Source organism: Juglans regia, chromosome 3 (genome assembly GCF_001411555.2).
Source record: "Juglans regia cultivar Chandler chromosome 3, Walnut 2.0, whole genome shotgun sequence".
Classification (NCBI taxonomy): domain Eukaryota; kingdom Viridiplantae; phylum Streptophyta; class Magnoliopsida; order Fagales; family Juglandaceae; genus Juglans; species Juglans regia.
In genome coordinates this window covers 5,230,019-5,243,906 of record NC_049903.1, presented here as the reverse complement: position 1 = coordinate 5,243,906, position 13,888 = coordinate 5,230,019, and the positions used below count along the sequence as shown (strand labels likewise).

The 13,888-nt window shown below is 39.3% G+C and overlaps 2 protein-coding genes across 3 annotated transcripts; one reads left to right on the top strand and one right to left on the bottom strand.

Annotated features, from left to right (window-relative positions):
* Window positions 1-201: 201 nt before the first annotated feature.
* Window positions 202-9,378, top strand: LOC108990611 (cold-responsive protein kinase 1-like). Of its 2 annotated transcripts, XM_035688166.1 has the most exons (8): window positions 202-629; window positions 1,220-1,274; window positions 1,647-1,770; window positions 6,491-6,603; window positions 7,308-7,518; window positions 7,606-7,843; window positions 8,094-8,244; window positions 8,746-9,378. In XM_035688166.1, the coding sequence occupies exons 3-8, from the start codon at window positions 1,701-1,703 to the stop codon at window positions 9,061-9,063; spliced, it is 1,101 nt and encodes a 366-aa protein (XP_035544059.1). In that variant the 5' UTR covers window positions 202-629; window positions 1,220-1,274; window positions 1,647-1,700; the 3' UTR covers window positions 9,064-9,378. The 2 variants fall into 2 exon arrangements, with proteins under 2 accessions (XP_035544059.1, XP_035544057.1); XM_035688164.1 differs by lacking the exon at window positions 1,220-1,274.
* A 297-nt stretch (window positions 9,379-9,675) lies between these two features.
* Window positions 9,676-13,164, bottom strand: LOC108990612 (clathrin light chain 2-like). The gene is made up of 3 exons (XM_035688167.1): window positions 12,656-13,164; window positions 10,503-10,656; window positions 9,676-10,415 (listed from the first exon to the last, which is right to left on the bottom strand). Exons 1-3 carry the CDS (start codon window positions 13,060-13,062, stop codon window positions 9,969-9,971), a joined length of 1,008 nt encoding a protein of 335 aa, XP_035544060.1. The 5' UTR covers window positions 13,063-13,164; the 3' UTR covers window positions 9,676-9,968.
* Window positions 13,165-13,888: the final 724 nt, after the last annotated feature.

Sequence of the window (13,888 nt, the reverse complement as noted above, 5' to 3'; positions counted from 1 at the left end):
AATAATATTTTTATTAATTTTTATCTAAAATCGTACATTTCACATCTTATGATAATTCATTATCAAAGACGAAATTCTACTGACACCAATCATTTTTCGGTTTTAAAAATCCGTACCATTGCAACTGACGTCATAAAAGAGTTTTAATTTTAGTTGTTTTCAGCGGGCTAATGACTAGTAATGAGAGCAAGAACGGTCACTCTCAGGTACAGAGAGCAGCGTGAAATTGGAAACGCGGAGAGGAGGAATGGAAAGAGAAGAGAACACCGAGGCAGGATTGCATCATTATTGCAGCAGTCAAGGAAGGAAGGAGCATACAAGTCACTCGAGACCGTTTCTCCCTGGCCCAACAACTGGCCCAAGAACAGAGGAAATCAGCCTCAACAACCTCCACTCATCTGCTATATTATTATTATTTATCACTGTTATAATCCTTGAAGGTTTCAATTAAGATCTTAAAGCCGGCTGCAATAAGGTGCTATTTATTTTTACTTTTTCTAGGAGCCGCCGAAAAATCTCGGAAACAATATGAGTTTCAAGGTCTCCTCCGTGCTTTTGTAACCGAATCAGGAGGAATCCAATTCCAACTCCGCTGAATTGGTTTGAATTGTTCTTACTCAGTTAATGAGGTAACTGATTGCTCTTAACTACAAAGTTGAATGAGCTCGATTGTGTTGTTTTTACGTTTGAAAGTGATCTTGAATTTTTCCTGCTTTTTGTTGAAGATTGTTTTTGGGTTTGCTTTGGAGCTTAGATTAACTGAGATTTGTTTTTTTGGTCATAATGCACGGGAATTTGGTGTTATGTGCTGATTCGTTCAAATTTTGCTTGAATCTGCGTCTTCTTATATAGAAATCGATTAGAAGAACGCAGGATCTTGGGACTCTTGGGCAGGTTTGGGGGTGGAATGAGATACAAAATTCTCATTTCATCTCATTTCATCATTACATATTTTTCAAATTTCTATATAAAATATAATAAACAATTCAACATTTTCAAATTCCAACACAATAATAATACTAAAACATAATATTTTAAACACTAAAACAAAACACAAAATTCTCATCTCACCCCCAAACCTGCCCTTAATCGTGTGTCTTAGAATTTATGCTGTTTTTGGGACTTATGGCTGCTCTTAGGGACGTGTTTTTGGTTTGGATGGATGAGCAGCTTGGCATTTGATTATTATCGAAGAACTAACTTTGTTTTGGGGCCTCAGGTGGGAAGGGAGTGGTTGCAAGTGGAATGTGATCTCTTCATATTGTAATTAACGTGTAAGAGACGGCGTTTTACGATTGTCAATGTTACGAGTAGTCTCAATGTTTCCTGTTTTGGTGATTAAATTATTATGCGTGAGATTGAGTACATGATGGGTGCCGCCTTTCATTTTAGTACCGCATATACAAACATACTAGGATGCATCCCAACTCCCCTGATTTCCGAAACCTACATGAACAAAATTGAAAGAAAATAACCAAAAGCTACTCATGATGCTTGGGGAATTTAAAATAATCAAAATGAGGTCATAAGTTGAATTTCAACGGATTTTTCTGTTCTTAATCCGAAAATCTTCTTCAAGAAAGAAAAACGAGTGTTTTTGTTAATTTCTATTGAATGAGTCATCTCTGATCCATTCCATCTTGCAGGTGCAAGGTACAACTTTACACCAAGAAGATAATAGTCGCATACTTTAGTTAATTATGAGTTGTAGCTGCTTTGGGGCCTCAAAAGTCAGGCGGAAAGAGAGATCTGCTCATCACGAAATAGTAGGTACGTCACCTTTTTTCGTCATATTTTCTATTCTGTTAAGTACCACAGAAATTGTTACCAGATTTGTCTGTACTATGTGTGATGCGTAATGTCTGCTTCATCGGGGAGCTCTGCGTAATACTATTTTTGACACATGAAACAGTTTGAGGATCTTTTGTTAGTTTTGCATGAGCCACTTTATGTGTATCCTTCTAACCATAAGCCGAGGGGGTGAGGCCAGCCATTGATTCTGAGCTCTACATTCAGCTCCATTGATCTAAGAACAGGTCCTAGTGCATGTAATGGTAACTGTTATAGATTGATGGCAAACAAACTTTGAGATACATCTAATCTACTTGCCAAATTGATTCTTTAATAGATTCATGGATTTGGAATCCGTTGGACAGGAGGCATTCTTTAAGGATGGCACATGTATGGACCCAAAACTAAAAAAAAAGTCATAAATGATTATAAATTGGTCAACTGATGCCTAACCCTGTTCAAAGCCAGATGCAGTTTTATATTTTCATTATCACGGGGGTTTTCTGACCACCAACTGTTTCTCTTCCAGGAAAAAATTAAAAACTTCCCTACTTATCTTTATTAATCTCTCAGAAATAAATATTTCTCTATGAGATAATCTTAGCATTGTACTACTCCAGTCTTCACCGATAATATTACACCAACTAACCTAAAGCAAAAAAAAAGAAAAAAAAAAAGAAGAAGAAGAAGAAGAAAACTACTATATATGATGGTACTCGCAGCAACTTGTGCCATGGTGTCTCATACAATGTTTATGTTTGATCAAAAGAAGAAGTTAATATTTTCATTTTCATTTTGAGATTTTGTTCCATTTTGATTGTTGTTTAATTCTCTTTGATGTCTTGTATCTCATTCATGGCATGTTTATGTTTGATCAACAGAAGAAGTTAATATTTTTTTTCCATATTGCTTGTCGTTTAATTCTCTTTGATGTCTGTATCACATTTGTTCACTTAAAGTACTAGATTGGTTGAGACTCTAAGATTGGGAGATCCTGATTTGACCTGTGAAGCTGCCTCTGATTTTTTCTTAGCTGCTTTAGACATCTCTTGGTACTAACATCTTTGTACTCATTCTGACTTCAAAAAGAATTATTCACACGTGCTGTGTTGCATCCTCATCAAAGCTTTAGAAAGGCCCTTAAATGTAAAAAGAGAAACTTCCACCCAGTCCATCTATTTTTCTCCAAATAACAGCCCTCCAATGAGAAAATGCCACGTATGGGTCCCATTTTATCAACACTGTAACTTTAGCACAGACTAATCTTCACGAGAACAAAATTGGATCCCGCTAGAAATCCTTCTCCCCCCCTTATCCAGGCGAAATCCTTGCTATGCGGACCCTCCCCCCACCCCTTTCTCTCACACTGGCGTCGAGCCCTCCCCCCCACCACCTTGCACCTGCTCCCCCTCACCCCCGGACTCACCTCACTCACTGCCCTTCCCTCCCTCTACCTCTCGCAAACAAGCCCTCCCCTCGCCACTGGTGGTGTCCGATTCCTACCCTCACACCGGTGTTGACCCTCCCCCTCTCTCGACGGAAACTCACAATCTATCATACTTAAGACATCCTTGAGCTGGAGCCTTACCCAACCTCTCAGCCGGGATGCGATTGGACTTTTCATCCTTTCAGCCGATGACCGGCCACAATCATGAAGGCCAATGGTGATGTTATTTTTTATGAATTGAATTTGTGATAATGGATTTTTTGATGCTCTAGTTTTTGTTCAAAACAAATGGTGATCTAAATTGGATTTGTGATTATTTGATGCTTGTTTGAGTCTGTGATCTGAGTTGGTTTGTGTAAAAATCCAACTCCATAGAAGCCAAAGCACTGGTTTTTTGTTGAAATCAAATGATTATCTGATATGGGATGATTTGAAATGGGTTTGTGATTACTATGATGCATGTTTGGGTACGGCGGCAATTGTAACACCCCGTATTTTAGTGTATTTTTATTGAAAGATTATCTTTATTTTATTCAAAATTTATTCTCTTGTTTTTTAATTATTGGATTTTTTAATTGGGTTATTTTTAGGATTTTTAATTTGGTGAAAATTATTTTTATGTGCTTTCTTAATATTTATTTATTGTTGTGCATTTAAATTGCTTTTAATATTTAAATTAATTACTGTGGGATTTAATTATTTCAATTTCACTTTACTATTACGTTTAAATTATTTTATTTAACTTATGGTTTTAAAATCATTTCCGTTGGGTCATTTTTGTTACCCAAGTTATGAGAATTGGACCTTATTTCTTTTCCCTCTATTTTTCTTTTCCTCCTTTTCTTTTCCCTTTCTTTTCTTTTTTCCCCTTATTTCTCCTTCGGTTTCCTTCTCCCGCGCGCGAAGCCCAGCCCCCTCCCTCTCTCTTCCGTCTGTTTCTTTCTCTTCCACCCAGCGCCGCCGTGCGCCGCCCGTGACCGACACCGCCCCTTCCGTTCCCCTCCCCATCGGCCGGCGACCCTTCCCCGTGAATCTCAGCCCCTATCTCGCCGCCGTTAGCCTCCACGCGCAACACCCTACCGCGGCTTCATTTCCTTCACGCGCCGCCGTCGCGTTACCTCCGGCCACCAACTCTTCACCACTTCATCTCCGACCTCTTGGCAATCCAATGGACCCAACCCCGGCTCCGATCCGTCACCGGTGAAGCACAACCAAGCCCATCTCCGATTTCGGTATTTTTGGCCTAAAACCACCCCTTGCGCCGCCACCCACGGCAAACCGCCACCACCATTGGCTTCACCGACCTCTCTAGGCCCTACCCTATTATTCTTGGATCTTCGTTTGTCTCCATTGAAAAGTTGGTATTTGTGACCCACGGCCACAGTGTATTTTACACTGTGGTGTTGCTCAGACGTCACCACTTGCAGCTTCGTGATCCTCCGGAAATTATTATATTGCACTGTAAGTATTTCTCCAAAGAACTTTCGTGATTTAAATGTATTTTTGCACTAACATGTTACACTGTATTTGTTTGACATGTCGGACTGAGTCCGAGGAGTTCGGGGGTCGGATGGATTTATGATTGAAGTTGTTTGGGTTGGTTTGATTGGATTGATTATTGGTTATTGAGGAATGTGGATTTGTGTTGGTACATGTGCATATCAATATTTCATGCATGATCATGTTTGTAAAGAAAACTGGGTTTTCGTGTATTGCATTCATGTGCATGTGTGATTTGGAAAAGTTATGATTTCATGTGTGAGAAATTGGATTTGTTTGGATTGATTGATTTGAGAAGAAGGGAAAGAGACTGTAGGGATGGTGGTAAGCAGGGACGGTGGTAGAGTCCCGCCTGTGATTCCCGCCTATGGTGCACGCGGTAGGGATGGTGGTAAGCAGGGATGGTGGTTGTGTCCTGCTTGTGATTCCCTCCTACGGTGCATGCAGTAGGGATGGTGGTAGAGTCCCGCCTGTGATTCCCGCCTATAGTGCTCTGTTATGTATCTATTGTGTGGAAAGGAACTGTAGGGATGGTGGTAAGCAGGGACGGTGGTAGAGTCCCGCCTGTGATTCCCGCCTACGGTGCACGCGGTAGGGATGGTGGTAAGCAGGGATGGTGGTAGAGTCCCGCCTGTGAGTCCCGCCTACAGTGTCCGATAAATTGTTGAGTTTTGTGTAAATCATTTTCTGGAAAAATGTTGGATTATATGTTTTGGCTAAAAATAGAATTTTGGCGCGTGTTGGAAAATTATCATTTTCGGGGAAAATGATGTTTTGAGAGAAATGTATATTCTTTTTTATGCATGCATGTTGGTCGCTTTTAATGCATTTATATTACGTTGTTATTTTTGGGTTATACTTACCTGCGGTACCGTTTTATGGTATCGTAGCTTTTGATGCAGATGAGGATGATGAGTCTTAGGCTTTGGCTCCATGGTGGGAGTGATCTGGGATCACTGGCTTTGTTATTTTATTTTACTTATTCGTATTTTGGGACATGTGTTAAACTTTATTTTGGGATGACTGTATAATTTTGTAAACCTTTTTACTGATGTTTACTTGTATTTAAATTATGGTACTTAGTTGACTAATCCGCTGCGTTGTTTTTGTACACTGTCGCTTGCACACACACTTGGGCACGTTTCGTTGGGATGTGTGACCGTGTTGTCATCATCCTGGCGTCTCGATTCCCGTGTTTCCTTACATGGGGGTCGGGGGCGCCACAGCAATGGACACTGCTAAGGGGATGGTCGCGATGGACACTGCCGAGGCAAATGCACTGTTGTGGACAACGGTGAAACTTGATTGCTGTGGACGACGGTGAAACTTCACGATTGTGGACTCAAAGAGGGAACAATGTGAATGTTGGGCGACGGATGATGAACAAAGACAATGAAATTTTGGAATTATCGGATGCTTTGATTTTATGTTCTTTAGTGTAGATTTACTGACATGGCACCCTTTGATTGGGGGCTGTTAAACGCCCAAAACCAGCCGGACCGTTCCAAAGAGGAACTGATGTAAAAAATGATTAATCGACCTCTGTTCCTTGACTTATTGTCTTATCATGTCTTATTGCAAATTGGGAGTTGCAGTGTGGCCATGCTTTGGGTTATGACTATTTCATCTATAGTCATTGTTGATATTTTTATGGCATCATTTTTCTCCCCCTTTCTCTTAAGATTTTTATGCATTTTTTTTTTTCGTCTCTTTGTTTTTATGTTTGTTCATTGTCTTCCATTTGTTATGCAGAGAACTTGCATGTGAATATTAAATATTTCCGCTACAATGAATTAAGATTGGCGACAGATAATTTTCATCCAAGCAATAAGTTAGGCCGAGGGGGTTTTGGAACCGTTTACAAGGTACTAGAATTTACATATGATTTTACCTTTCAATGTGAAAGTGAAACTTATTATCAACAATCTTCACAGGTACGCATAGAACCTTTAAGACATAGAGATACTGCTGCTTGTGATAAAAAAAAAAAACATAGAGATACTGCTGCTTGCTTAACTTTTTTATTTTTCATTTCCTATGTCATTGTAATGGTCTTTTTCCATGGCAAGTTATGAAACATGCACTTTCGAATGAAGATTAGTTTTTGGTCTAGATCTTCAATGGCATAAGAAAGCACCTTTCCATTGGTTGGTTCAAGATTTAGTGTGCCAAAAAGTTGAAACCTGATTGCTGACAACCTCAACAACTTTTTAACATTACATTTATATCAAATTGGAGTTGGTTCACAGTAAACAGCTAGATCCATGAAAACTTGGGTTTTGTTATCTTGCTGTGCAACTTGCTTATTGATGTCTAGGGCACATATTATAAGCTAATCAAGCCGCATTGAAGAAAATTAGTCACTGCTGTGAATTGGTTTTTCTGACTTCTTTCTCTATCGAAGAATATGATTATAGCTCGATTTTCTTAACTTGAATGTGTTTCTGGAGTGATGACTTTGGTGAGGGAAAAATATGACTTAATTTAATTAATATATGGAGTGTGAAGATGTTTTTTGTCCATCTAGTATTCAAAATAACTGTTAATTAATGCACTGCAATTTTTCTAGGGAACCCTAAAACATGGAATAGAAGTTGCTGTGAAGACACTTTCTGCCCAGTCGAAGCAGGGATTACATGAATTTTTGACGGAGATTAATACCATATCGAACGTCAGGCATCCAAACCTTGTTGAGTTGGTAGGCTGCTGTGTTGAAGGATCCAACCGAATTTTGGTCTATGAATATGCAGAAAATAACAACCTCGATCGTGCATTATTAGGTAATTCAGATTAGTCTGCAAGATGAACTCCATGCCTTTGTACATAATGAAGGATCAAAAATGTAATTTGTTTCCTAATGTTTGTAGGTTCAAATAGTTCGAAGATCAACTTGAATTGGGAGAAAAGATCTGCTATTTGCATGGGAACTGCTAGGGGTCTTGCATTTCTTCATGAAGAACTTGTACCACATATTGTTCATAGAGACATTAAAGCTAGTAACATACTTCTCGAGAAAGATTTTAACCCAAAAATTGGAGACTTCGGGCTGGCTAAACTTTTCCCAGATGACATCACTCACATAAGCACAAGAATTGCGGGAACAACGTATGTCATCTTTCAGATTTCTGGTTGACTGATTTCATATTTAAAGCTTTATCTTCCTTGCATCATTAAAGATTTTGCCTTTCAAAATTCCATCCTTCCATACTTTAATGTGCACAATCTACATTTCTGTAAGACTGTAACTTTTATCTTATTTGAATTAGATGTTTCCACATACAAGGAAAATGTGTTAGATATTTAATCTTACATGATCATTGAAAGCAAATGCATAACTCGTCTTTGTTCTGTGCAGTGGTTATTTAGCACCAGAGTATGCCTTGGGGGGTCGTTTAACCATGAAAGCTGATGTTTACAGTTTTGGAGTTCTTTTACTTGAAATTGTTAGCGGCAGAAGCAGTGCAAAGGAAAACTGGGGAGGGACGGAGAAAGTGCTTTTGGAATGGGTACGGTTGTCTTCCCTTCTCCTATTTTCAAAACATTTCTCAGTACCTTTTGACATCTACTGCTCCCCTCATTGGTGAATTGCCAGTGCTTCTTTCTTTTCACTTACCCTTGGACTCGAACCCCCATATTGGATCAAGAGCTCCTATGCCAAATTTTAGTGCCTAAAATGAGAAAGAAATATACATATAAAATGAGTTGTATAGCATTTATTGAGCATTTTATATTGCTCGGGAGACTTAACAGGTAACAGTAAATGTTGTAAGGTTTACTTTATGTGTTAATCTCTCGTCCACTATAAATCCTAGCGTCCAAATAAGAACCTCTCATATTCACTGGGTGTGGAGACCATTTGGAGCAAAGGCCATTAGCCTCTTTGTGCCTATCCCAACAATCCTTTGAATCATAAATAGCATTACTTTTGTAAGAGTTTTTTTAGACCAAACATTTATCTTGCTGTTATGTGATTCCTCAACCATCTCCTTCCCTTTTTGCCGTTATAGGCGTGGCAGCTCTATGAGGAAGAGAGACTTTTGGAGATTGTGGATCCAGATATGCAAGAATTTCCCGAGGAAGAAGTCGTTAGATACATGAAGGTAGCCTTTTTCTGCACCCAAGCAGCAGCAAGCCGAAGGCCACTGATGAGCCAGGTCGTCGACATGCTTTCGAGGAACATCCGGCTCAACGAGAAACAACTTACTGCTCCTGGCCTTTTCACAGATTCGGGGGCATCTTCCTCCAAAAAAGAGTCATCCTCCGAGAGCACCAGCTATCGGATGAGCTCAGTCCCAGTAACAATCACTCAAGTAACCCCTAGATGAAGAACGAGGTTTAATAATTCAATTCCGGGGTCGACCAACCTGTCATAGAGTGCATGCATCTCCCATTATTCAAAATTATTATTATTTTTTGTTTACTTAGTCACATAATTGTTATACATTTTTTTTGGCCTTTGGATTGGGGATTCGAGCATAATCTCCTTCACACAAACGCACACACTATTTTTTTCAGGTCCCAGGATTGCTTCAAGTGGGAGGTCTGCGATAGCGCGGATAGCATACAGTACAATTGTGCAGTATTTCATGTCATCGTTCATGTAGACATATTGTTATATGAGCAGAACAGTGAATTTGCACACACACTCTCTCTCTCTCTCTCTCTCTCTCTCTCTCGTGTATGCATGCCAGGAAACTCGCCGCTGTTTGCTTCAGTACAATTATTCTGTCTAGCTTGTAACATTTTCAACGTAGAACAAAGTGGTACTGTATGGTCATCATGATGCACATGTGACCTTTGCATAACATGCTCTTACCATCAAAACAAGTCTTCTCACAGAACGATCAGCAGAAGAAAAAGGTACCACAATTAGGTAAACCTGCAAGCTAGATCGATCCTCACAAAAGATAAAAAAAAAAATCAAGGTACAAATATGATAAACTTCATAAATGCCCTGCAAACAATGACCATTTTAAATATCCATCATAACACGTGCCAACAAAGCAGAGCAAAAATGGGGGGGGTTCTTCCAGTCGAAGCTGAATAAAAATGGACACAAGTATTATACATATGCTTATTCTCCGTGAGCAAACACACTGTAAGATGGCTAGTATTAAGATTTTAGAATCAGGGAATAAATTTTACAGGTTCAAAAAGAGAGCAAGATAGTGGTGAAAAAGCAGATATATAAAGAAAGACGCATGAAACAAAACACGTCATGTTTCTATGGCTATGCTGCAGACGGTTCCTCAGCGTTAGCAAGAACTTCTTGTTTGGAATCGTGTGAAATACTGTTAGAGTTGGCATCTTTGGTCGGCAAAGCGGGCTCTCCTACTGCTGCAGATCCACTTGCATTTGATGCCGCATCTTTTTCATTTTTGGCATCTTTTCCTCCCTTCCCGTCTTTTCCATCCTTAGCAGGAGCAGGTGGAGGGGTTACCATGTGGGGAGGAGGTGTGTGCTTTAGCTTCACCAGTATTTGGCGCATCCTTGAAAGATCAGTGGGTTTCCCAGGCTTTGGGCCCTGAACAACTGTGATTGAGGGCTTCTTGTCCTGATCTTTCTTACCTCTCTTCTTCTCAATGTTAGGGACCTCATAAGGAATGAGATCCGCTATTGCTTTCCAGTACTGTTTGTCTGCCTCTTTATGAAACTTCTCTTGATTAGCCAAGGATAACTGCACCAGAGAAAAATTCAAGCATTAAGCAGACTATAACCGTAGTAGAAAATAGGGTGTGGCTATGTTAGCATTTCAACATTTTACCTTCTCCCTTTCTCTGTTGTTAGCCTTGTTAGTCTCAACATTGACCTTCCTTTTCTCATAAAAAGCTTGTATATACTCCTCAGCCTCTATGATAATCTGGATTCTCATTTCTTTCTCCCTCTTCTCCTTCTCCTCAAGCTGAATGGCATTTTGACTGCACCAGAAAATTCACAGTTTGTCCTTTCTTATATTTAATTGGCAGGTAATTCCAACATAATTCAGAAAGATAAAAAATAAAAAAAAATAAAAAAAAAAGTTTCTTCACATTTATTATCAAACAACACAGAAGTATTCCTTACTAGAAAAACCAGATTAATCAAGTGTTATACCAGACATTTGAATTGTCTAAAATTAATCCTGTTCTTTCCAGCTATGCCAGGGCCTGCCTGTATGATAAGTTAACTAAACTTGCATCTCACCGCATGTACAATGTGTGGGTGGAAATCACATATATGTGATCAAGCCCAGTAGTATGGCATGATGCACCTGTAGCAAACCCAAATTTGGTCACCGTGCAGTGATCAGCAACGCTTCTAACTAAAGACACAATATGCTGATGTTATAAACTTTGACCATCCTTATCTCTTTTTTTTTCTTTTGACCAACAATGGAAGTACCAAGACCCACAAACTCTTGAACAAGTGATAGCGTCACTGTTACTCTTCTCTATCTAAGTGACTATTTAAAGATCTTCGGTGACAATTCCTCTTCTTTCTCTTTCTAAGGCAGAAACCTGTCCACTCTAACATGCATGACATCTTCAGGACCTCCCTGCATGAGACCAATGCTGCTCATCCATTGCAATCAAAGCACTCCCATAACATCTAAGCAAAATTTTTATCATTGAATTGGGAAAAAGTTTGCCTACAGTCAGCAGAGCCTTAATCATAACTGCTTAAAATCGGCTAAACATGAACCTAAGCTATACCTTCTCCCCCCACCCTCCTTTCTTTTTCCTTCCCTTTGGCTAAGGCCTAAAGTAATCCAAGAATCAGCATCAGCATTGAATCCATCTCTTGATCACTGCTGCTATTGCACAATTAAAGTTCCAACATCTGGCTTCAAGAGTAATCCCCCACTCAATATCCTGTGAATCTTCATCTATTAACAATAACTAAAATTCCCCAGAAGGCCTAGGTAATTTGTAGCATACCAGAGCAGCACAGCCCACATGCACCCCGTGGATTGAGGTGCTGAAGAGGATAATGGAATGAATATGATCATGTATGATAATTTCATCATGAAGTAATAAATGCCTAAAAACTTACTTCATGCCTAAAAACAGCACCTCATTGACAATGGGTTTAAACGGCTGTCCACAGTTGAAACCTTCGAAACACCAGGGATCACTTGTATTTCCACTCCTATACTAAGGAGCCACAAAATCACATCAATTTATGACATGAGCTACATAATGAGTCATTCTCTACAGCGATATGTGCCACAATTCCATGAAACATGATCCTCCGATACAATAAATACTATCCGATAGGATGGTAAGGATTCAAGAATCACTAACTGGTTTAAAGCAGACATGTGAGGAATCCTTAACTACAGGAATTAAAACCATGGGGTCCCAATAAATGAGATTTGATCCTCGAGATTCCTCAGCATTATATGTTTTTTAATAAGTAAAATACGGATCTAACTGCACAGAGAGAGAAAATAAATCTATGTGGCACGCAGATAGCCTAGATGCACAGTTACGTACAAAAACTATGCGTGTCCATGCAAGCATGCCATAAGACTCTGTGATGTCTTCAGGATCATAATGAATTAAGCCATCAACTAAGAAAACTTAATTCTACATCCAGATAACACAGACATTAAGCTGCACTTAACTAAAAGTGAACTAACTTCATTTAATATAATTCATAAACAAGATCAGAAAAGATAAGTTTCTATACATAATTCTCCAAAAACACAACTTCGCAGACACAATAAGAGTACCGTTCGATGCAACAGTTTCAACTAAACAACCAAGCAAAGAAAGTAAAAATTTGAAATTAACTATGAAAGAAAATCGAAAGAAATACAGATCTATGAACACTGCAACAAAATCCAAATTAGATCTGAAAGTTAACACATCAAAGAAATCAAATCTCAAAGAATTTTGATAGATAAGTAAGAAATCAACAAATTAAAATCCTCACCGCCTCCATTCGCGAAGAGCAAACCCTTCCTCGGGCTCCATCTCAGTCGGCGGTGGGAGCACGGGCCCATCCGAGACAAAAACGTCGTCATCAGCGCCGTTTTCACCTACACCGTAACCATTTCCGTTCTCCGCATGGATCTGATCGAACGGAGACTGGGAGTAGCTAACGTTTGGATCATCAAATCCAAAGATCACCGGAGAGTCAGAGGCGTGGTCGACGGCGATGTCACCGTCCGCAGGGAACCCTCCGGAGAAGTCTCCTGTGGCAGCTGGGAAGCTGGAGTAGGATCCGGATCCGTAACCGCCGCCAGTGAAGTTCTCCTCCTCGTCGTCAACGAAATGACGATCAGAAGAGTTCACGTTCATCTCCTCACCATCGATGCCGTACGCGTCGAAGGAAGACATCTCTCTCGAAATGCTACTCAGCCTGTATCGCACCCTCTCTGTGTAAAACGTACGAGTTTTTTTTTATTTTTTTTTTGCCTCAGACACAGCTTCGCGCACTCAGCTTTCGGCTTTATATAGATCCCGAGTATAGATCCCGAGCACTTGGTTTTATTGATACTAAAACGACGTCGTTTCTCCATCTCTCTTTCCTTTCAGCTTTTCCCTTTTGTTTTTATATAATTAATCGGTTACACGAAGGTACAGCAGTAACTTTTCCTTTATGTAGTTTTTGGCACAACATAATGCATTTTTACAAAACATAAATATCCAAAATTATATGAATAGAAATTGTATTTTTTATTTATTTAGCAAATTAGTCAAGATAGTTTAGTTTTTTTTTTTTTTTCCAAAATAAGCAAATCATTAAGATAGTTTACAAAAGATTCAAATGAATGAGTTATTTCGGCTAGGAATAATATTGTTTATGTAATAAGTAGCAAGTATTGGCCGTATAATTAATTAATCACAATAACAAGGATGAAGGAAAACTGTGATAAAAAGGGACACATATGACCGAGTGGAGTGGGAATTTTGAAGTGATCAAGTACATAATGGGGCGTACTCAAAAAATCAGCCTCCCTGTCCATTGATTTCAAAACCATGTCTTTATATGAGCGTTTGACTATTGTACAATTCTGGATTCAATGGTTAACCAGACTTTAAAAAAAAAAAGTGGTTGGGAAAATCTTCTGAGTCATCCTTACGAAACAAAAAAATCAACCTTAAATTACCTATCTAACTACTCACACAACACCTCAATGGCAATGGAGACAAAAAGAGGGAT